Raw genomic sequence first — 25,496 nt, forward strand, 5'->3', positions numbered from 1 at the left:
TGTGGATAAATGGACTGAATTTTATTAATTGATACTATTAACATACAGAAAATATTATAGATGGTTTAAGTATCAATATAGTGATGTTTAACTAAAATGTAATATGCATGTTATGATTATTAACAGAAGTAATGGATTTTAATGGGCTGTTATCCAGATTGGATTTGTCTGCTTAGATGAAAATTGAATATGCACTTTATGGTTACGGTGATGAAGTAAAGGATTTTAATCAGCAGTGATCCATTGAAATTGATGATTTGAAGGGTGTGCTTAGATTGGAAATAAAGTGGTGGGCTTAAATTAAAAATAAGGTGGTTTTAGTAACAAAAACATTACCTGAATTTATAGGATTCATAGATAGTGTTTTTGAACTGTGTTCAGATTTTAAAGTGGTGTGTTTAAATTGAAAATAGGTGGTTGTTTCATATAAATCATATACTAATTATAAATATATATATATGTATATATATATATAAATCTCAGATTTTATACATCTCTAACAGTTATTTATTTTCAGTTTCAATGGTAAATTTTGTTTTTGTTAATGTGATATAATTTTTTAACAAAATTTTCATTGCAATGAGGAGTGTAACAAACAGGAGTGGTAGCCCCATAGCCCCATCTCAAGTTAATTATTTTATGGGTTACCATGAAATGAATTTCATGACAAAATATCTTATCTTACCAAACTGATGGATGTTAATAACATGGGTATGTTACTTCTGCCTATATGTATATAAAAAACTGAAATTATTGAAAGTTTTATATATATATATATATATATATATATATATATATATATATATATTAGTTTTCATACTTTAATACTTTTTAATCATTACAAATAAGCATTAATACTTTTTCATCAGTATTTACTGATAGTGACTGTTTAACAAGTGAAAGTACCCATCTAGTTTAAAATTTTATTTAAATGGGTTTTGAGTTTATTTCAATAATTGTTATACAGGAGTTATATTAGAAAATGTATCCACAAAGATGAATAAAACAGTGAAAGCGGTTAAGGAACAGGAGGTAGGCATTTTCAGTAATTATAAAATTCTGCACTAGGAGCACCTATCTCTTGTTAATAATTTTACAGTGTATGTTACATGTTATTGCTGAAATAGTTGTTAGTGATCTGATGTGAAACATCAATCATTTCTGAAAATGGCAAAACTGTTTATAAAAATAATAATCATCATACGCTAGTCTTATCAGAGAAAGTAAGAAATGAAATAAAGTGGTTTTCCATTGCCTTCTAACCAACCAAAATATACTGTGTATCATCATATATCATACGAAGCTGGCTAAAATGGAGGTGATATTCAGTTTTACAGTAATTGTACATTACACTGATTTTGTACTGCAAGAAAAATGCTGATCCTGACTGAAATTTGAACTTAAACTCCAGGTAAAAGGCAAAGAAATTACTACTCTGCTGTGGAGGCCAAACTTTTACATACATGCTATGTATACATAGATAAGGATTCAAATATTTTTATGAATGCAACACATCTATACCATAAATCTCTGTGAGGTAAAGTAGTAGGATCTCTGTCTTTCATCTAGAAGATTCTTGAATCAAATCCTGCTTTGGATTGCCATTTTTCATTTGTTACAGAATTAATTTCCCATCCATTACAAAAAAAAGTAGTGTAGATCTATTACTGGGCACCATCCTGTTGCTAACACACATATAATAGTAATGTGTATTACTGTATATATTATCTAACTTGTCTAAGAATATTATTAAATATTATATTTAATACTTTTATATTCTTTTTGAACATTTTTCTTGACTGTATGTTTAATTATTCTAGTTGCCAAAAAATATTGGAACTTTTATGCATTACATTCTATAAATTTTTTATTCTGTAAAAATAGAGAAATTAGAGCAGACTGTTAGAGCCTGAGTTCCCCATAATAGTTTGAAGCTGACAAACAAGTTATATTTTAAAGTTGTCAGCTTCTCAGTACTAGCTTGTTTTTGGGTTCTAATTAAAAATATATTTTCATATGTAACAAGATATGTAACACGGATATATGAGCAACGAACTCCCCATTTCTGAAGAACATTTTAACAGAGAGAACGTGGTGCCAGTGTTACATTACTCATTTTCAACTGAAGTGGCAGAAGATAGGCTGTAGAAGTTCATATACTTCAATTCATTTGTGCAAACCATACTGTATTAAGACTTACCAACAAAACATTCCACTCCCATCCCTATATAATATCCCTAGTGGTGTAGTATATAATATTATTTTACATACACCTCTTCACCGATTTCCGTGGTGGAGTGATTGGCATCTTTGCCTTTCATCTGGAGGTCCTGGGTCCATCCTGGTCAGGCATGGGATTTTTCACGTGCATCAAAAATTCCCATTCGCATATTCCCATGCAGAAGCTTGAGCTGGTGTGGCAAATTAAGGAAAAAAAAAATTATATTTTAAAGGAAAAACCTAGTCGTTTATAATCACTTTAGTTTGCCTTAAAAGTACATTACCTAAGTGACATATTTCTTCCTTCCTGTTGCAAACATACTCTTGCAACCTGAATTAAAATTTTTCTATTTTATATCTTACTATTTTGTGTCATTGTTGACATTTTTTCTTGGCTTTCAATGGCTTTCAGTTCTTCAACTTTCATATGACCTTTTGAAAATCTTACTTTAGAGGTTATGCAAGAAAAAGTAGTTAATTGACTGGTGATCGAGCGACCACTAAGTACGAGAGTGTATCATCAGAGATGACAAAGTCAGGAAACAATTTATCTTTACTATAGCCAATGAATTTCTAGTTGTGTGTGCAATTGCTGTGAAACTTCACTTGTTGAAACCGTACCGTGCCTGAATTAATGCCACATCTAGCAAGCACCATAGTGAGGAATCTCACTGTAGATGGTTGTGGTTTGGTATCATTGATGTTACATCTTGTTCAAGAAATAAAATTCTATGTTATTACACGCGTCCAACATAAAGACAACACGAAAATTGGCTATTTTTAGTTTTTTTTCACGCACCATGTCAATTCGATATTTGACAGCGGACGCACTGGTATTCCCTCTATCGGAGACGTCATTTTTTTTATTATTCTTTACATCGATCCCTGACCCGGTCAAAGGGTAGGGTTCATACCTTGAACCTTACCCTTTAATACCACTACTTGTTTCGCTTTTCATAATCTCTATAAGATTCTTTATATTCTTCCTCTTTGTACGTCTTCTTCTACTACCACATCCACCACCGAATTTCGCTTTGAGTTTCATCGCATTTGTAACAGCTAATGCAGTAGCCTTTATCGCGATGTTTGAGTCGCTGGCTTTAACCCGTTCCAAGCCCGGTCTGCTAATTCACGGTGGCTCTGTTTACGTTAACACTGTGTGCAGCATATGCAATGTCGAGTACTTTATAAGCGTCCAACTAGTTTATATTCGGATTTAAGCATTTTTTTAATTCGTTCCCGGTCCACAGTACTGATACCCTGGAATATGTAATTCGACCGGCAGTAGGTCGATGCCTGCCTTTATTTATCACTTTTTTGACACCTTTGAGTGCATTTTGTCCGATATAGCTAACTTCCTATCGTTCCTATAACTCCAGTAGTAAGATTTGGTAACATTCCGTGACCTCGTTTATGACTGACGATCGGTTTCGTCCTACTCATCCTGAAACGATTTATGGATGTGTGGAAAAACTTTGGTCGGCTCTATTATCAGTGAGCGTACATTCTTGTTAGTCGGTTCTTTAATGGGAACAACTTTGGCCGGATCTGTGATCTGTTCATTATTAACCTCATCATATTCTGCCTGGTACTCTTTACCATTATCTAGAAGTTCCATAACTGTTATTCGATCAAAGTTGTGAATTGTGAATTTACCTAAATATCTCGTTATAAGTCTGAAGAGATGTTCGTCAACATAGCCTTTTGTTGTTAGATTTGATGATTGAACAGGTAGCTTGGCGTTTGTAACAACACTTTCTTTGGAATTTACCTGACCGTTTTCACTATGTAAAAAATTATTTGTCAGAATACTGATCTTTCTGCTTTGATGTAAATCATTAGCATCAACATAAGATTCTGTAGCAAGATCAGTCGGTCTCTTCGGCTCACCAGCGTTACAAATTACGCTTCCTCTCGCATTTATTCTGTCGTTGTAAATGTTCACGTAAATAACCGACATTAACGACATCAGTCTTGTCAAGATTACATAGACATTTATTTGAAAAAAATAGTCCGTTGTTGTGCGGTGGTAAAAGCGATGGTATGAATCGATCGGTCAAATCGTTTTGCTTTACGTAAATCTTGTTCACGTAACCGGAAGTGGAAGCATCTTCATCATCAACGGGACTTCCCACATTGCACAACTGCCGTATATGGACATTGAAATTCCCATCGGCGGTTTTTTCAAACGTTTTAATAATCCACATAAGTCTGTCCACATAAGTATACTCCGCCGCGAAAACGTCCAAACTTGTTGATACTCATCTTTAAACTGATTAAACTAGAATCTTATCTCTGCCTCACCCCTCTATGTAACCCCCTTTTTGTAACCCCTTTTTGCAACTCTTCGATAATAATTGTTCTATTTACTTATTATGACCAGTATGACCTGCACGCTTTGAAGCCACTAAAAGACGTAATTTATCGCAAAGTTCGTTAGGATCCCAGTACACGTAATCAGGTTTATGTGTTTTCTTGGTCCACATAAGCATTCCTGAACCGGTTACAGTACATTACTCTTCTTGATTACCTATTTGTCTTGAGGAAAACAATTCTTTAATAATATTATTGTACATGTTAGACCTACTGGAAATTATGCGATCGTCGTTTTACTTTTAATGCGCGAATTTGGATGTGAATTACTGGCGGTGTTGTAAAGTTAAAAGATTTGATGAGGTCAGAAATAACTTAAGAAGAAGAATTAAAGTAGAAGGTAACATTACTTCATAGAAAAGCAGTTACAATGATAAGATCATTTAATGCGGATGACAGGGTATCAGCTGCCAAGGCAGACATTTGAGTAGTATCGCTGGATCACAGAAGAGTTAGTTATGGAATAAGGTGGCTCGTTTCTTTCCATTCGTAAAACTGCAAACAACCGATAATGTATGATACATTAATGTAAGAATTTTGCTTTTTCCTTACCTATCGCTGGACACAGCTTTTTCAAACTTTCTTAAAGAGATTATAGAATATCAACTGTGTTGTAACTTCTTAATGGGAGCTACTCGGATGTAAAATCTTATGAAAGCTGCTTAAGAAACGCTTTTTTTTTGGTTTCATCGGTATTCGAGATACACTAGGTATTAATACCAGTTACGAATAGCATGGAGCGAGATAAAATAAAAATTATGAAGATTTTCTTTATTCTCTTTATCTGTATAGTTTTGAAAAATATTGTAGTCACAGTTATGCTCATAAAATCACGTACCTTTTCACTTAAATAATAAATCTAAATAACTGTCAACAAATTTTAACAACTTCGCTCACAGTAATATTAATATCAAAATTAAAAAAAAAATTAACAAAAATTATATCAACTACAATTAACTGATTTACAAACTCCATAATTTAACTGTAATAACTACAATTAACTGATGTACAAACTCCATAATTTCTTTTATTTATTATATTAAAAAAAGAAAAGAACAAGTAATTACACCAATAATCATAATATAAGGATGAGATGAGTGATCATTTTTGTAGCGTGTAAAATGCCATGCCTGACCGGGATTCTAAACCGGGATCTCCGGATGAAAGGCTGAGACGCTACCACTCGCGCCACGAGGCCGTTTTTTTAATTTACATAAAAAACCGTATTTTTTTATATAAATTTTTCTTACCTTTTAGTAAGAAGTAAACACTTTTTAAGGAAAAGATACATCATATTTTATTTTCAAGTAGTGAAATAGTTTGATAAATTACTATAAATTCATTTTTATCCCTTATTATTGTTATTTAATCATCTTCTGTAAGTAAATTATTACGAATTTCCTGCCTGCTGAATGAAGATTCAAGCTCTTATTAAAATAAAAAAAGAAGAAAATTAAACTGGCAAAATAAGAAAAAATAGCATTTCTACCAGACTACTTTCAAAGAAGCGGTAATATATTTAACCGTTAGGTATGTTAATTTTTCCTTTCTGTAGCTTCACAAATCCAACATTACAATCGATGTTTGTGTAATAACAGATCTTCGGTCTGTAAGTAACATGGGCTATCTTAAGTTGTATTATCTAGAAAATGGGTGACGAAATTGGGTACACTGGGTGACGAAATTTAATAATTACTCTTCTTTCAAATTTTAATATTGGTATTAATCCATAGATTAATTCATATAGCCAGTGTAGGCTATATGAGATGGTGACTAACTTTAATGTATGCTCAGAAAAATATACGGACCTAAAAAGAACCAAATTACTTATAAATTAAAATCAAATCAATTCAATTCAAAAAAAAATCAAATCAAATCAGTTTCTCAAAATATCAGAACACACGAAACAAATTGTAGAAAAAGAAGATAAAAATTTCTCGAACATATGATTAAGATGAATGAATAGTATGAACAAACATATCTTTGATAAAATTTAGAAGTACAAAAACCATACAGATTACATCAAACAAATGAAAACAAAAATTCAGTCTAACTCTGAAAAGTTTCCAAAGAAAAGAAAAAAATTGAAAAAACAATATCCCAGTGAAGTTAAAACATATGTTTTATATTTTCTTATTCTTTTCTCAGATCACATGGGTGGCTGAAACAACCGTAATTCTAGCAACGTATTCTGATGAAAATGATGAACCTGTTTCCATAACGATGTGGTTTGTTATTAATTGTGCTTATTAGTAAGTTAATAGATTATCTGTTACAGGTAACAATAAATATATCAAACCGATAACTAATTCTTTAATTGATTAAAACAAAAAATAATTAAGTATTGTTAAAAAATGAGTCATGGAATTCATGTTACAGAATCTGATAAAAGTGTATTTGCAGAACATAGATATACATTCAACCAATTACTTGGTACGGGAACGTATGCAAAAGTGTGGTTGGTAAAGTATTCTAATACGGATGGTAATACAAAGAAAGATAATTTATTATTGGCATGCAAAGTAATTGATAATGAAAAATCTCCAAGAACTTTTACAAGAAAATTTCTTCCAAGGGAAATTGATATTCTATCCAAAGTAAAACATCCACATCTCATTCAGTTACACAGTATATATCAGTGGAAAACTAAAATCTTTATATTCATGAGGTAAAAGAAAAAACAATAATAATTTCAACTTGCTTTTATTTAGAAATAAATATTTGATAAATTGTAAATAGAAAACTCTTAACGCCATAAACAAAAAAAAAAAAAAAAAAAACTAGATTCACATTCGATTTTAATATTTCATCACAAAATACTTGGGTAACAAAAATATTATAAATAGATAGAAGAATATAGGAAAACAAATAATAAATACTTATCGGTTTATAAATTTGGTTAAACAAAGTATACTGCTATGATGTTAAAAATTTGTTACCTCCGATGTTTAAAATTTATCTTACCCTAACATAATGTATGCATGCATAATTTGTATCAAACGTAAGAGAATCTACAGTCTTTTTGACTAATAGCAAATACGTACTTTCTTACGGATCCCTGTGAGATAGGCCAGGCTTTAGAACGAGGTGACTAATTAGAAAGAGATCTTGTTTAGACAAGATCTGAAAGGCCGAGTATAGAAATTGCAAAAAAAATATTTCACTACCGTCCAAAATGGTTATCTATAACAAAAAAATTATCTATAAATAAGCGAATTGTTCAGACTAAGTGTTCTGTCTAAAAGATGGACTCTGGTCGTCGATGTTCCATTAAAAAAATAACTTTTTTTAAAAAATTTGTTCAATCTGTCATGCCATTTAAGAAAGTTTAAAATTACACATTTAAAAAAATAAGTTTAGCTGTATTATTTTGTGTTACTGGTTCAGAAGTTTTCAGACAAATTAAAAAAACCTTTTTCTACTTCTCATGTTATGTAAAACAGGTTAAAAATTGAAACCGTAGTGTTTACAGTGTCTATCTCATATAAATCTATGAATCATAAATAATTGGGTAAAAACTGATAAAGTGGTTTACAATGTAATCAACGGGTGAGTGCCTAGTTCTTCCGAAACGTTTTTCTTATGTTTTTTCCTGGAAAATTTGTTTACAGTTCTTAAAAATTGCATTCAGCTACTTGGATTTGATACTCGTTCTTTGTATTTGTTTCATGAACCTCTTATTCATATGAGTGCGACTAACACTTTTTTTATACTTAATGTGGTACCTATTTAATTTTAATCAAACGATAAGGCTAACCCAATTATTTAAATCTCGCTACCTGGAGGAGAATTCTAACCTATAGAACAATATTAGAATTTATTGGTCATTCGGCTTTGAATGTCTTTATTTAGGACTTCTGGAATATTTCCAGACGGAAATCTTAATAACTCACTAAATGTAATCGATGAACTGTTCTGTGATGCCATCTTTCTATAAAAGTTGCAGCGAATCTACGAGTGTGTGACGTCACGTGGTGACATGTCATATTGTTGTTTTCCAGAATATTATTTTTGCGCGTAATTATTATTTTTATTTCATTTTTCAACTTACAAACAATACGGGCGCCCAACAATACATTTATGCTGCTTTGTGTTAAATTCTTTCCACCTGAATTGATTATATGTATAAAAATGCTTAATGACAATCTTGTGAACAATAAAAATTCCTTAACCAATGACTAATGCTCAGATTTGTATTATCTACTGGCCTTTAAAAATTTAAACATGCAGTTAAAAATGTCTTTCGTCACGATTATATTTAGATCCGTCATTTGTAGTACACAGTGTGTGTAGATCCGTCATTTGTAGTACACAGTGTGAGTATAAAGAAAAATACTAGTCTAAGAAAAAAACTAGTCAAAAAACGAGTCAAGTACGTGAAATTATCAATAACGTTTATGATTTTATGAAAAAAGAAGCTCTAAAAGTAGGTAAATTAACTGACGACAAACATATAATTGGCATTCAAAGATGCAAAGAAAGAACTGCTGCTGCTTGTGGGATATCAACATAGGTTCAAAAACTCAGAATAGGAAAAAAGACATGATTCTTCAATCAACATCTCAATTGTGTTCTTCCAACACGCCGAAAAAGTATGAACGAAACTTGTCGGTGGACTGGACAGTTTTGATTTAAGATGTAGTGAAAAGTTAAAGGCAAGTTAAAAAAATATGGCAAGTACTTCAGTCATCTTTTGATTTTAAAGGCAGTGAATCAGCTTTCCCTGTTATTTTGAAAGAGTTTCAAATGGCTTAAAACTGAAAATAACTTTTAATTTGAGAAGTCCGTTATAAGATGGAAGAGAATTGAATATTTTCAGGCAATGGCTAAAGTATAAAAATATCACTCGGATGAACTTTTGAAGAAACATGGACATCGTGTTTTTAGACTACCACCGTACCATACTGATTTAAATACGATCGAGATTGTATGGTCAGCCGTAAAAAGGCATGGGCGAGTCATACATAACACATTTTCTTTCATTTTTCAACTAATGTTGAAAAATGAACTACGGAGAAAATTAATTCCACGATTAAAGATGACTGGAAACCCTAAAACCCTATTGTGAAAAAGAGTATGAAAAACTGGAACCACTGATAGATGAAATGACAGAACGTGACAATGAAAGTGACAGTGATAGTGATTGACTGGAAACCCTAAAACCCTATTGTGAAAGAGTATGAAAAACTGGAACCACTGATAGATGAAATGACAGAACGTGACAGTGATAGTGATTCGTTTAGCGAGATGAAAAACTTGCTTAAAGTTTGAATTAGATGCATGAGGAAAATTCAAGTAAGCTTTTGTTTATTATTAAAAATTTAGTATAAATAAAGGTTATAAAATAATTAATTACGTATTTTTTATAATTATTAAATGTAAATATCATAGTTATTACCGGGTACAATATAATAAGTAATACGATTTAATACGCGGAGTTGATGTTTTCAGCCGAGTAATAATGACGCAGCCGCTCGTGACGTCATTGGCTGGGCCAAGTATACATATTTTTAAATTAAAACTTTTCTAAATATTAATATTATTTTAGAACAGATGTGTAAGTACTTCTTAAACGATAAAAAAAAACCGTGAATTAAGCGCTGTATTAATATTTAAATATTACAGATTAAAGTTGATAAAACTACTCGAAATTAAAAGATAGTAACATAGAATAGATGAACTGTAAAATAGATAATGTACTGCAGCTTTATTAAATACATCATTGGAAAACTACGACATTAGAAATATCATTAATTCCCCTAATAAAAAAACAAAATTATACTGAATTTACATTTGTGTTACATTAGTATATCTTTGTGTAACCTCTCATAAACTTGTCATTTAGTTGGATAGGCCAGTTTTACAATCTGATTTTAATGACTAGGCCAGTTTAACAATCTGATTTTAATGACTATAAAAGTACTGCTATTCACCAATAACTAATACTTTCAACTAATATTAATAACTAATATTTATTATCAACTTAAATACTAATATTTTAAAGCAGACATTCCATTTGTGTACCTCTCCAGTAAAGTGGGCTATAAAACAAATGAAAACAAAAATTATATAAAGTTTAAAATTACTCAGAAATAATGTAAATGATTGTGATTGTTCCCCATTGGCAACTATCTCCTGATTTAGTGAGTTATGTTCTGCTGCTTCTGATACTCAGATCGTGGATGTCATTTTTAATATAACAGCTAGTTACATTAAAAATGTTATGGTGTGTAATTTTCATAAGTCAGATCATCCAATCAGTCTAGTTAAAGTTATTTATATTGAACAAAGATATTAATCCAGTATTTTCAAATCATGAGTAAGTATGAGTTTTCAAATTGTGGAAGAACACATATTCATGAATGTAATAGAGCCAATAATTCTCATAGTAATATTACATTTCTTGTTCAACAGGTATGCAGAAAAAGGTGATTTGTTGGATTATATATTAATTAACGGAGAAGTCAAAGAAAATAGAGCCAGACTTTGGACACATCAGTTATCACTAGGTTTACAGTATTTGCATGAACTTGATATAGTACATCGTGATATTAAATGTGAAAATGTTTTAATAACAAATTACAACAATGTAAAGTTAGCAGATTTTGGTTTTTCTAGGTTTGTAACTGATACTTCAGGAAGGAGATATTTAAGTAGTACTTACTGTGGTTCAATAGCATATGCTGCACCAGAACTACTAAAAGGTAGACCATATGATCCAAAATGTAGCGATATCTGGTCTTTAGGAGTTGTTTTATATGTCATGTTAAATCAATGTATGCCATTTGTTGATACAGACTTGAAAACACTATATGATATTCAAATGGACAGTAAGTGGAGTTTCAGAAGTAGAGTAGCTTCAAGATTATCAGAAGATGTAATAATTCTTGTTCATGGCATGCTACGGCCAGATACAGCTACGCGGTTTTTAATAAACGATGTTGTGAATAATCCTTGGTTTTTAGCTGACAATAGACTTAAAGCAATGTCAGAGAAAGAAAGGGAGGCTTTAGAAGTTGGAAAAAGAAATAAAATAGAGATGGTACCAAAATCACGAAAATTCTCTATCTTGTTTTGGAAAAAGAGTAAGAAGGATGAGCAAATTGTCCACATTACATCACTACATAGACAACATTCAAGTGGTCAGTTTAATCTTGATGTATCTTCTTCTACTTAACAGAGAGAGACCTGCAGGTGCTTTACCAGTTTTGAACAAAGAAAAAAACAAAAGTTTTGCTATTCAGAAGTTAGGTGAAACCCAGTTAGCTGATGGTACACTTAGTCAGAGAAATGTACACTTATGTACAGAGAAATGCAGTTAATAATAATGTTAATGATGTTAACAGTTAATAATGCAGTTAATAAATGCGCAAGAAGAGGAAAAAACTGAAAAATTAATAACTTAACTTTGTCATCCAGGGAGTGAGAACAGCACAATGAAATTAATTACTGATTAGGTTTTATAGTATATTTTATTTTTTTTCTGTACAGAATAAATAAATATATTTCTAAAATGTGTGCTGTTTGTGTATCTGTGTATTATGTAAAATATATTCTTGAAATCCTGGCTCCAAACAATTATACTGGAAAGTAAGCAGGATATATTCATTCATGTTTCATTCAGCCTGGAAACAGGATATATTCATTCATATGTTTCATTCAGCCTGGAAAGTAAGCAGGATATTATGTTTAGCAGCTCCGAGAGAGCTGCTAGGGTTTTATTCTGAACTGCTGGTTTTACTGAACTGCTAATTCTTTGCTAAACTTGGCAAAGATTAATTAGAAGCTGTTGTTGGTCCTAGAGAGGTTTAGTAGTATCTTTTTCCCACACGAGGTGGTTTCATACTTTGTGGTATCTTACCTGCTGCGTATTGAAAAATGCATCAGCTACCCTGCAATTTTTTTGACTAAGGTAGAAAATGGCCTCAAATGGCCTCTCTAGTGGACCCAATAATTTGCAACCTTAATTAAGATTTCACGATTTAAAAGGAATGGAATGAAATTAAAAATAGATCATCCATTTCTACTCTGGGTAAAAATGATAAATTAAATAACTTAAATTTAAACAAACAGTACAATATATTTTTAAGATCTTTATTTCTTACATTAAACTTTTTCAATTGAAACTATATTGAAACTTTAAAAATATATATCATTTTAAATTATTTTAAAATAAACTTTAAAATGTAAACCCTTTTTTAAAATAAATGTATTATCAGTCTAATTCATTTTTTTGCTAATTTTTGCCCTCACTGTCTGGCTGACTGGGTTTAGACATTTTGTCAACATTTTCTTTTGCCTCACTGGCTGATTGACGATAAGGTCTAATACTTTCTTCTTCAATCTCATCATCAGTAATTGTTTGATCAGTAATAAGTAATATGTTACTTTGTTTTGCTATCGAACTAGATACTCTCTTGAGTGCTGTAAATGGCTTTTCTGACAACGTTGTTCCTGAATAATTAATAGCCGCAGGCGTTTCTGTTACAGATATAAACTTCTCTGTCCTACTTAAAGTTGAACCAACACCCACAGTAGAGGTGGTTGCTTTCTGTTTTCCAGCACTATATTTTGGGCCTTGTTTTCTTCTTTGTTCAGAATCGCGTAAATCATCTGCAAGTTTTTCAGTATCAGGCAAAGCACCTGCAGGTATCTCCATGGTAGTACTCTTATTTTTATATACTTCCTCCTTCATGTCATCATCTTTGCCTTTAATCTTAGACATAATTTCTACATTTTCTGTTAAGTTTACATCTTCAATTTTAGAAGAAGATACATCAAGATTAATCTGATCACTTGACTGTTCTATACGTAGTGATGTAATGCGGACAATTTGTTCATCCAATTTCTTTTTCTTTTTCCAAAACTGGACAGTGAATTTTTGTGACTTTGGTATCATTTCTAATTTATTTCTTTTTCCAACTTCTAAAGCCTCCCTTTCTTTCCCTGACATTAGCTTCAGTCTCTTGTCAGCCAAAAACCAAGTGCTATTCACAACATCTTTTATTAAAAATCGTGTAGCTACATCTGGCCGTAGCATGCCACAAACAAGGGCTTTTACATCTTCTGATAACCTTAAAGCGATTTTATGTCTAAAACTCCATTTACATCCCATTTGAAATTGATATAGCTTTTTCAAATCTGCATCATTAAAAGGCAGACACTGATTTAACATGACGTATAAAACAATTCCTAAAGACCAAATATCGCTACATTTTGGATCATATGGTTTACCTTTTAGTAGTTCGGGTGCAGCATATGCTATTGAACCACAGTAAGTACTACTTAAATATCTCCTTCCTGAAGGATCAATTATAAACCTAGAAAAACCAAAATCTGCTAACTTTACATTGTTGTTAATTGTTATTAAAACATTTTCACATTTAATATCACGATGTACTATGTCAAGTTCATGCAAATACTGTAAACCTAGTGATAACTGATGTGTCCATAGTCTGGCTCTATCTTCTTTGACTTCTCCATTAATTAAAATGTAATCCAACAAATCACCTTTTTCTGCATACCTATTGAACAAGAAATGTAATATTACTATGAGAATTATGGGCTCTATTACATGCATGAATAAATGTGCTCTTACATGATTTGGGAAGACACATTCTTACTCAAGATTTGAGAATGCTGAACTAATATCTATATTCAAGAGAAATAATTTAGCTTTGCTGATTGGATGATTGAATTCCACTAAATGAATGAGAGGCATAAACATTACATCATTTCACTCTCAGTTAATTTGTTTTATTTGTAGAATCAGAATTTTGCAGCAGAACATCACCCACTAAATCAGGAGATAGTTGTCAATGGGGAACAATCACTACCAGCCATCCTATATTATTACTGAGTAATCTTAAACTTTGCATTTTAATATTATTTCATCTATTAGTCAAATCAAAAAAAATTTAGATTGGTTTTTGTTTTGACTAACCTTATTTGTTAGTTACACAGTGAAATTGCTCTAAATAAAACAATTAAAAAAATTAGTATCAATTGTTAATTATTAATTACTAAATTTAAAATGGAAATTAACTATTGTTATTCAATGGTTATTAATTTCATAAATTTTATAACATCCTTCATGTATGAGTAAATTTTTTTCTCTTTTTTTAAAAAAATTTGGATGGTTACAATCCAAATATATATTTATATATATTTGATATAGTCAAAGTTCGATTGTAAAACTTACCCGTCTAAGTGACAAGGTCACAAAAGCTGTGTAAGAAAATTGTTTCATAGAGGAAGGTAAACATTTTCAAATACTAATTGTTTTTAGTATTTATGACATTTGAATTTTGCAGCTGAAACAATTTTTGCATATTTGCGTATGAGGTTCATTATGAACAGATTTTTATTGTGATACAGGTGATCAACCAAGCACATATTTATTTTTCTGCCGGAACCACATAAGGTATTACTTCAGAGGATGAATGAGGTTAATGTATGAATTTAAATGGAGTCCTGTACACAGTCTTAGGTTAGGTAGACCGTTGCTGAGATAAGTGGTTAATTGAAACAAAACCACCAAAGAACACAGACATATCCGCAATCTAGTATTCAAATCCGTACAAAAGTAACTGCCTTTACTAGGATCTGAATCTTAGCGACTTTGAAATCTGTAGATTTGCGATGACGAGCCTTTTTTTTTCCTGTTTAGCCTCCGGTAACTACAGTTTAGATAATTCTTCAGAGGATGAATGAGGATGATATGTATGAGTGTGAATGAAGTGTAGTCTTGTACATTCTCAGTTCGACAGTTCCTGAGATGTGTGGTTAATTGAAACCCAACCACCAAAGAAAACTGGTATCCACGATCTAGTATTCAAATCCGAGTAAAAATAACTGGCTTTACTAGGACTTGAACGCTGTAACTCTCGACTTTCCAAATCAGCTGATTTGGGAAGACGCGTTAACCAATAGACCAACCCGGTGGGTTGCGATGATGTGCCTACTAAAATTGAAGCCTACTCTTTTCAATCACTGACCCATGGGAAGTGGTTATTGTTTAATGTATCAGCTGTTTTAAACAGCTGAATTGTTAAACTGTGAATTAAGTCACAAATGCAGAATTTGTGACTTAGCCTATTGTCACAGAAATAAAAAAAGGTTTCTGACAAATTTACGGTTCATTCATGGATTGGAATTAGTGAAAAATGTAAACTTGTTCTCAGAGAATGTATTGCTTGTCTATTTTGAAGAACTGTCTACTTTAAATTTGAAACATGCAACAGACATAAAAAGTACGCTAAGTTGACTGCTTAAAAATAAACTCAGAAGACTACAAAAAATTAAAAGATTTTCGTCTGAAGAAATAAAAAAAAATTCTAAATGAAGCGCATGACGACCATATTTTTTTGACAATTGTAAGTTAATTTCATAAGTAACACTCTAAACAAAGCCTAAATAAACCTATAAATACATTCAATACTTTTTATTTTGAATGCACTATATTTTGTCATTTTTATTTTTTTACGCGGGTAATTATGAATTATAATTCTTTTTAATTTTCTCTTCTGAAAACTCTATAACTAGGCTGTAATTCTCTAGTGGAATCATAATGGAAGCGATCATTGCTTTATAAGTTTGTTTTATGGAGCAGGTGCCAGTTGCGGTTAAGACGCTGGACCACCTATTCACAATGTCGGCTTCGGGTTTGAGGCGTAGGTTTAAGTCCCGGCTGATAAAACATTTTTTAAAAGCATATTTCCTTTTTTATTAATAAAAACTTAATATTAATTTACGAGAATTTTATAAAAGATTATATATAATTTACCTTTTTCCAGCTAATAATGTTTTTTGTAATAATGGCAACTTGTCGAAGCGGACAACTAAAATTGTAAAGTTTCTTGGATCAGCACAAGTTATAAAAAATTAAACGTCGCGATCATTCATTATAACAAGGAATTATTACAACACATGTGAGAAGTACTTAAATTTACTTCCTAAGAAGTGTAACAATTCTGCCTTCTTTTTAATTTTAAACTACCCGAAAGGAAATGCACTGTGGAAAATATTGGCATTAACAAAACTGGACTTCCAGATGCAAACTCATACACAGGTCATTGTTTTCAAAGAAACTCTGCAACTGTTAGTGGAGGTTATATTTTAACTCTTCAGCAGTGACTGAAGGGTACGTAAATCAAAAATAGAATTTAAGTATCGAATAAAATAATATTGGTCTCTGTTGAAAAAACAATAACTAATTTAAACGCACAGTCTACACATAGACTTGTGTACGAGGAAAAATGAATTTTAACAGTTGTTCAATATTCAGTATATAGAATTTATATGGGTCAAAAGACCAATCCTGATATGCTACAGAGGAGAAATTATATTAAATTGTATATTTTTTGAAAAATTGAAATAACATTCCATAAACAACGTATTCTAGCATTGATTAAATCAATAATCCCAATATATTCTCATCCATAGAAGTACAGTATATGCAACTATAATGGCCATACATACATTTTCTTTCTTTTTCCTGTTTAGCCTCCGGTAACTACCGTTTAGATAATTTTTCAGAGGATGAATGAGGATGATATGTATGAGTGTAAATGAAGTGCAGTCTTGTACATTCTCAGTTCGACCATTCATGAGATGTGTGGTTAATTGAAACCCAACCACCAAAGAACACCGGTATCCACGATCAGTATTCAAATCCATGTAAAAATATCTGGCTTTACTAGGACTTGAACGCGAAGTTTACGACACTCGCCAAGCCACGTAACTTACTTCACTTTCGTGCACAAAGTCATATAGGCTTGTTGCATTATGAACTATTGCAACATATAAAGATTAATTTTTTATTAGGTTCTATGTTTCCTTAAACTACTATTAATACTACTGTTGACGTAATTTTACTTTAATCCTGTAATTTAAATATTCATACAGTACTTGTTCACGATTTATTTTATAGTGTTAAGAACTTAAAAACCTATTCTAATATAATATTTACAGAATTCTAATATAATATTTTCTCTAGCAGGTAAACCGATTTAAGTATTTGGGTTAGGCCTTATTGTCAGATAGAGCGTAAGTTCAAAAGAAATTAAAATAAATTGATCATGTTGTTTGGAACTACCCATAGAAATTTAAAAACGAGAATAAAAAACGGACGAGATTAACTGTAAAAAAAGTGACGGCCGTACTCTTAACGTGTGAATAATAGGTACAAGAAACAAACACAAAGGACGAGTATCGAATCCAAGTAGCTGAATGAGATTTTTTTAATAACTTAAAGAAATATTCTGGGAAAGATCATACAAGAAATACGTTGTAAATCACTTTTTATATTGGTTTCTACCTAATTATTTATGATGATTCATCGGTTTAGATTATGATAAGATTCTGTAAACCACTACGATTTGAATTTTGAACCTGTTAAAACAGAACTGAGAATCTTGTTAAATGACCACGATCTTATTGCTTCCGCAATAATAATAATTATTATTTACAATGATCAGATAAAGAATTATTTTTATTAGTTGAAAAACCTCGGCAAAACTTTTATACAACCATTGTGTTGTTTAAATGTGTAATTTTGTTAATAGCATAACAGATTGAACGAAAGTTTATAAAAAATTTTTTTCATGGAAAAATCGTGTTCTATTTAAAAACTATTTTTTATTGTTACTTATGTATTTAGTGATGAAATATGTTTAAAAATCGAAATGTGATTCTAGTTTTTAATTTTTCTGTTTATGGTATTAGAGAGTTTTCTATTTACATCAAATATTATTTATTTGCAAATAAAAGCAATTTGAAATTATCATTATAATATTATTCTTTCTTTTACCTCATGAATATAAAGATTTTCGTTTTCCGCTCATACATACTGTGCAAGTGAATTAGATGTGGGTGTCTTATTTTGGATAGAACATCGATTTCCCTTGGAAGAAACTTTTTTGTAAAATCTCGTGGTGTTCTTTCATTATCAATTACTTTACACGCCAATGAATAATCTCTTGTTATATTATCATCAGTTCTAGAATAGTTAACCAACCAAACTCTCGCATACGTTCCTTCACCAAGTAATTGGTGGAATGTATATCCACGTTCTGCAAATACACTTTTATCATCTTCTGAAACTTCCATTTTTTATTAATATTTAATTAGTTTTTGTTTCGATTAATAAATGTTTTACTTATTTATTGGTTTGAAATATTTATTGTTACTTATAACAGATAATCTATTAACTTCATAAACACAATTAATAACAAACCTCATCGTTATGGAAACAGGTTCATCATTTTTATCCGAATACGTTGTTAAAATTATGGTTATTTCAGCCACCCATATGATCTGAGAAAAAAACAAGAAATATATAAAACATATGTTTTAACTATACTGTAATTTTCGAATTTTATTTTTCTTTGAAAATTCTCCTGAGGTAATTTGAATTTTTGTTTTCATTTGTTTGATGTAACGTTTATGGTTTTTGTATTTCCAAATTTTACCAAAGATATTATGTTTCTTCAGTCTCTCTTCTCTTTTTATGTTTAGCCTCCGGAACCACCGTAAGGTATTACTCAGAAGATGAATGAGGATGATATGTATGGATGTAAATGTAGTCTTTTAGAGTCTCTGGCTGACCATTCCTGAGATAATGTGGTTAATTGAAACCCAACCACCAAAGAACATATTTGTTCAATCTTGATTCATTCATTCTCATGATATGTTCAAGAAATTTTTATCTTCTTTTTCTACAATCTGTTTCTAGTGTTCTGATAAATTCCTTTATTTGATCTTAATTTATAAGTATTTTGGCCCTTTTCAGGTCTGTATATTTTTCTGAAGACTCTCCTTTTTATTTTTCATATTTTTTCAAAATTGTTAAATTTTGTCCATACCATAAAGAATGACAGGTATAATTATTATATTGTAATGAATTATTTTTGCATCGTTGTATACATAATTTTTTGTTATAAACGATTTTAGTGTAAAAAGCTGGTTTCTTTTCTAATTTTGCCAATTTAGTTAATTGTTATTACAATTTTATTAATTTTTAGTGAGAATTTGAATTCTCAATCGCAGGCCAGAATTTTTTTTATATTCTAACAGGGATAAAGAATATTTTGGCAAAACACTTCACTGTTTAGTTTAAATTATTAAGTAGCTTTTTCTGAAAAAGGGTCTACTTCTTGCTAAAAGGTAACAAAGATTTGTTTTCTGTTTTTTAATTAATTTTTGAAGATGTACTTGTATTTTGGTGAAAACCTAAGCATGAGTGTGTGGGAATCGGATTAACTCTCCATTGTTCCTACTGTAACTTACAAATTCAGGTGTTTCTTTTCTTCGTTACGGGTGTCGTTCTTTTCTTTACTGTTGTGAGAAGCTGAAAAATCTCTAACCATAGAATTTCCCTAACTTTCCTTTGTTTATACAAATTTTTAAGTAATCTTGTCTGGACATGTTATGTTATGTCGGTTTTGTATTATCACACATTATGATTGTTGATGTAATTATTATTTTTTTCTTTTTGTTGATATAATAAATGTTTTATTATAGTTAAATCATGAAGTTTGTACATCAGTTAATTGTATTTCATATAATTTTAGTTAATAATTTTAAAAAAATTTTGATATTAATATTGTTGTGATGCAAGTTGATAAATTTAAAAAATGAAACTCATGCTGAGATTATCTAAATTACAAAATTTGTGAGCAGTGATTTGGATGTATTATCTTTAAGTGAAAAGGTAAGTGATTTTAAGAGCATAATGGCGACTCCAACATTTTCCAAAATGATACAGATAAAGAGAATGAAGAAACGTTTGATAATTTTTTACTTTTTCTCACTCCCTGCTAAATACAGCTGGTTTAATGCTTATGTATCTGGAATACCAGTGAAACCTAGAAAAGCGTTTCTTAAGCAGCTTTCATAAGATTTGTACGGATTTTGTATGGGTAGCTAGCCAATAAGAAGTTGCAACAGAGCTGATATTCCATAATCTATTCAAGATAATTTGAAAAAGTTACATCCAGCGATAGGTGAGGAAAAAGAGCACAGTCTTCGTCAACTGAAAGAAAATATTCTACTGCTTGCACACAACTCACTTAAAAGATCAAGAAACTTAAGCAACTTAATAGATCTGTTTATCAAAGAACACTTTCACAAAGTGGAACTAGTATTTTTTCTTAGAATAAGCATGAATTGTATGCCAGTAATGCTAAACTTTATATCAAGAAAACAGAAATGATTCAGACAAAGAATGCCATATGCTTACACATAAGCCGTATTTATTACGGGGAACATAATGTCTGTAGCATGTTTAAGCCTAGCTCTTAATCTTCAACCCGTCTGTTTTTGTCAAGTCCTGTTAGTAGCCAAACTATAGCTTTCAGGATCAATGGATCATGCAAACCTACCACCACTAACAATGTCCTGTGCTTCTTAAATGGTAAATTGGTAACTAACCTTCCAGAAGTAGCTGTACAGCAGGTAGCAGGTTCTAACCGGCTCTAATGCTCATTCAGGCAACAGCAAAATTGGAAATAAAAATATTAGAAGACTTTGAACGTCCAGTGATAGAGACTCTGAAGAAGGCCGGTACTTCAGCCGCTCCTCATGTTCTAGCGGTCAGTGCATCAAGTCTCGACTGTGATGTACTTCTGACCATGTCATCAGAGCTAGTATCATCTGATGCCGACAGCAGGAGATCCTACTTGATGTACTGCAGATGATCAGAAGAATCCATCTCTGAGGCCTCAGACACCCTGGGAGTTTGACATCAAGGCTTTCTGGAAAATGGAAAAAAGAAAGGACGGCCTAAGGGTAAACCTAGGTAATAGATCTTAAAAAGAAGATAGCTTTTATATGTGTTTGACAAAATTATTTGTTTATTGTCTTAATTTAGTTTTTGATAATTAGTGAAAACATTTGAATAGAAACAGTATGAACTATGTAATGTTTTTTAAGTGAAGTATTTTTTTAAATAAGTGTCATGTTTTAAAGTGAACTGACAATATTTTAAGTGGCAAGGGCCTTTTACACTCTAGTTATCTTGTGTAAATTTAAGGGTTTTAATATCCTACAAGTCTCTTTCTACATGGTCTTTTTTGACAAGACTGGTCTTCTGACTATGTCACTAGTGTTTTGATTCGGGTATGAAAGAAATATTTTCTTCTTTTTTTTGTGTGGAAAGGGGCTAATGACCATAGTAGTCGATGTCCCTAAAACACAAAAAAATAATAAGAAACAATAATAATGCTGAACAACAAAATTTTATTTTTTGTTTGTACAAGAATAGCCAAATCTTATAGTATTTTTGATGTTGATTTCAAATATGTAAATGATTCCTTTTTATTAGGCATAGTTTTTTGTAGTTACCATTTTATATTGTAAGAAAAAACATTGTGACAGTGTTATACAATACTATACATAACAATATTATACATGCAATTTTTACATGCCTAACATCTGCTTCTTTTGGATTTTCTGTGGTACTTCATTCTTGAGAGTCCAGCATTTGCAAGCATTCTTGGGGTTCTATGTTCCTTGGTAAATATTTCTTAAAGTGTTCTCATGTTTGCCACTTGCAGCTCCAAGACTAGTAGGGAAAAAATTCAGATGAGAATCTAAGAAATGTCTCTTTAGTACATATTACATCCAAGTTTATAGTTTTTAAGGGTTTAAGTATAAGTTTTTTGTTGTTACCTGCCTTATGATTTGCAAAAAAGTTGTTCAAAGATTTCCATGGAACAACCTCACAGTTAATCACATTCTCTTCAAATTAAATATCTTTCATAAATTTTAATATTAGTGGTCAACAAATATACCTTCCATTACCTTAGCATCATTTATATTAGGGAACTTGCATTTTTTAGAAAGTCAAATCTAGTCTCATCACGATCCATTACTTTTACTAAATTTTTCATTAAACCTAGCTTAATGTGTAGTGGTAGAAGATAAACTTTCTCAGATTTTACTTTACCTTCCACCCTTTACTCTGTAAACGGCATTACTATATTTTGTATTTAAAAATTTGTTACAAATGTTGCATATTGTAATTTATTCAACATTCTTTGAAATTGGAATATTATTACAATATTATTAAAAAGTTATTACTAATCTTTTTTTCTTTTATAATAATTTCGCTTCTTGCGAGCTTTAGTAACTAACTCAGATTATTACAGGAAAGAAAGATGAATTGAAGTTTTGAAATGAAACATTTTGGTATATTTCAAAATTGTAATGGTTACAGTAAGACAAAGATTATTACAGTATATAAAAGAAAAAAAACTAATAACAACATACAAACTATTTCCAGATAAAAGTTTTCCTTCAGTAAAATATCTTTAACAGTAAATGAGTAAATTATAATAGGGACATATTTTAATTTCTTATTTAGAGTTACATATTCATGAATATTCTATAGTGATGAGAAAGTAGTGTTCATCCAGCACTGCTGAATTCAATTGACAAAACTGGCCTTTTTCAACTAACTACATAAATATTTACATACATTTACTACATATTGAAATATGAATTTAAAATATTACTACATATTAAATATTACTACATATATTTTACCACATAAATATTCTAGGAACTCATATTGCTATGTTGTAATAGATTGCAATGGGTAATAGTTTTAACAATATGGGAAAACAAATCACCTCCATCTTTTCGATAGCAATCCAAAAACACTCGTCCACTGCACATTCTTTGCCCTTTGTGTTGGTCGTGAGCATTTCGGTACCCACCTTGTACATAATTTGTGATATCCAAATTTTTCTCTGACAATCGTGTAGGTAAAGGTGTGTCCAACATGCGGAAATTCATCAGCCAGAGCATTAATCGTCAGTCGTCGATCACATCGCAGTTTTCAATTCACTTGTTCAACGATTTTTCGGTCTGAATACTGGGCCTGCCACTCCGCTCTTCGTCATGCAAATTTGTGCAGCCATTTTTAAAGTCTGGACACCATTGTCTAACCTTTCCTTCACTCATTACTAGGCACAACTCCCGATGAATTTCAGCAGCTAAATATCCTTTTGCACACAAGAATTGAATCACAACATGCACTTCATATTTGGCTGGGAGAAACAGTTGCCGCAGACATTGCGATTTGCATTCACCGGCAGGCAAACGACTATTCAGCCAAAACAACTGCAGTGGCTTCGTAAGTAGCTGATAGATGGCCTTGTTAGCGTGAAACCATGTTCATTCCCAATATTTAAATATAAGCCGACGGTCCTTATTTTATGAATATGCCTCGTATATTGGTTTAAATGTAATTGAGATAGTGTTTCATGTGAAATTAATGAACATAAAATGATTATTAAACACTTTTTATTAAAGAAAACTAATTTAAATTTACTGGAATTGTTAAAAATGTAAAAACAAAATTTTTTCTGTTATTTTTTATTGTACTTAATTTAAAAAGTAAATTATATTGGTTTTGTCTGAATTTTATTCTCCATAATTTTTTTTAATTCAAACTTTTTTATTTTTCCAGAAGCTGTTTTTGGAAAGTCTGCAACAAATTCTATGTGTTTTGGTATTTTGTAATGAGCAATCTGAAACAAAAATAATTCACCAGATTACAATCGATTGTTATATAATTTGATTAATTTTTTGAATTTAACACACACTCACACACACACACACACACACACACACACACACACACACACACACACACACACACACACACACACACACACACACACACACACATATACACATACACACACACATCTTTAAAAATGTAAATAGAATATGTATAATCCGTAAAACAGCAAATTAATTATCCAGCATAACATCATTCTGAGCTACACTTGGCAGTAATGGTGTTTACATTTTTTAAATGTATATCTATTTATTTATATATGCAGAGTGTTCAACTTAAAAGAGGTCCCATCACTCGAGAAGCATATATTGATATGAAATGGGTAAAATAAAGTGGAAGATGTTGGTACGTCTGGAGCTGGAGTGAGGAGAACTGTTTAATACTGCTTGCACTTTGAGTATTACCAGTCTGTGTTGAGTATTGCCTTTCAAACAAGGTTGGGTAATAGTTTGTTGTTTGTTAAAATGAGGTTAACTACTGAAGAATGTGTATTTGTGGTGGAAACTTATTTAAAGATGAAGTCTCATGTTGTCTGTTGGTAAAAGTTCAGGGAAAAATTTGAAAACAAAGCACTAGTGAAAAGTATTATTTAGAAATTAGCAAAAATTTTATGAAACAGGTTTGGTATTAGACTAGAAATGTACCTGACACAGGTCAGTTTTAACAATCAGATTGTACAGGAAATTCAAGTGGCAGTTACAAGATTTCCCATAAATCTTTATAGAGAGTAATCTGGGAAAAGAACATTCACTATGTTCAGCCCACACTGCAGTGAGGAAACTGCTGAAATGTTATCTATATTGAGTGCAAGTTTTCCATGAGTTAACTAATCCTGATTGTGCTAAAAAAGTTCACTACTAAACGATGGTTCAAGAACTTCATTGTAGGCAACAATGGAATTTTGGATTAAGTGTTTTTCATAGATGAAATGTGGTTTCACCTTGGTGGGTATGTTAATAGTCAGAGCTAGCAGACATGAAGTACTGAAAACCTGCACATTTTCTTTAATCTCCCTACACCCTCAAAAAATAGGCATATGGTGTATGGTTTCAAAGTAACAAATAATAGGACCCTTGTTTTTTGAATAAATTGTAGATGCTACCATCTACCAAGTAATTATCCAACAGCCTTACTGCAAGGGGATGAGTGTGAGTGCTGGTTGCAAAGTACAGTGCTATGTACCATATGTTGCAAAGTACCATACAACTCGCTCTACTATGGAGATGCTAAGGATTTTTTTTTTGTGGAAGAATCATTTCTAAAAGATTGTGTTCACTAAGATCCCTTGATCTGACTAGTCCAGAATTCTTTCTGT

General features: G+C 31.2%; 2 protein-coding genes across 2 annotated transcripts in view; one reads left to right on the forward strand and one right to left on the reverse strand.

Annotated features, from left to right (window-relative positions):
* Positions 1–6,947: 6,947 nt before the first annotated feature.
* LOC142317723 (testis-specific serine/threonine-protein kinase 3-like) lies at positions 6,948–11,966 on the forward strand. Its single transcript, XM_075354272.1, has 2 exons — positions 6,948–7,261; positions 11,008–11,966. Exons 1-2 carry the CDS (start codon positions 6,948–6,950, stop codon positions 11,768–11,770), a joined length of 1,077 nt encoding a protein of 358 aa, XP_075210387.1. The 3' UTR covers positions 11,771–11,966.
* A 10,818-nt stretch (positions 11,967–22,784) lies between these two features.
* Positions 22,785–25,496, reverse strand: part of LOC142326087 (medium-chain acyl-CoA ligase ACSF2, mitochondrial-like) — a 57,707-nt gene continuing 54,995 nt past the window's right edge. Inside the window, exon 12 of the mRNA XM_075368258.1 lies at positions 22,785–24,128. Within this exon, the coding sequence (XP_075224373.1) occupies positions 24,000–24,128 (129 nt within the window). The 3' untranslated portion in view covers positions 22,785–23,999. The remainder of the gene's footprint in view (positions 24,129–25,496) is intronic.

This window comes from Lycorma delicatula, chromosome 1 (assembly GCF_047948215.1).
Source record: "Lycorma delicatula isolate Av1 chromosome 1, ASM4794821v1, whole genome shotgun sequence".
In the NCBI taxonomy this organism is placed as follows: domain Eukaryota; kingdom Metazoa; phylum Arthropoda; class Insecta; order Hemiptera; family Fulgoridae; genus Lycorma; species Lycorma delicatula.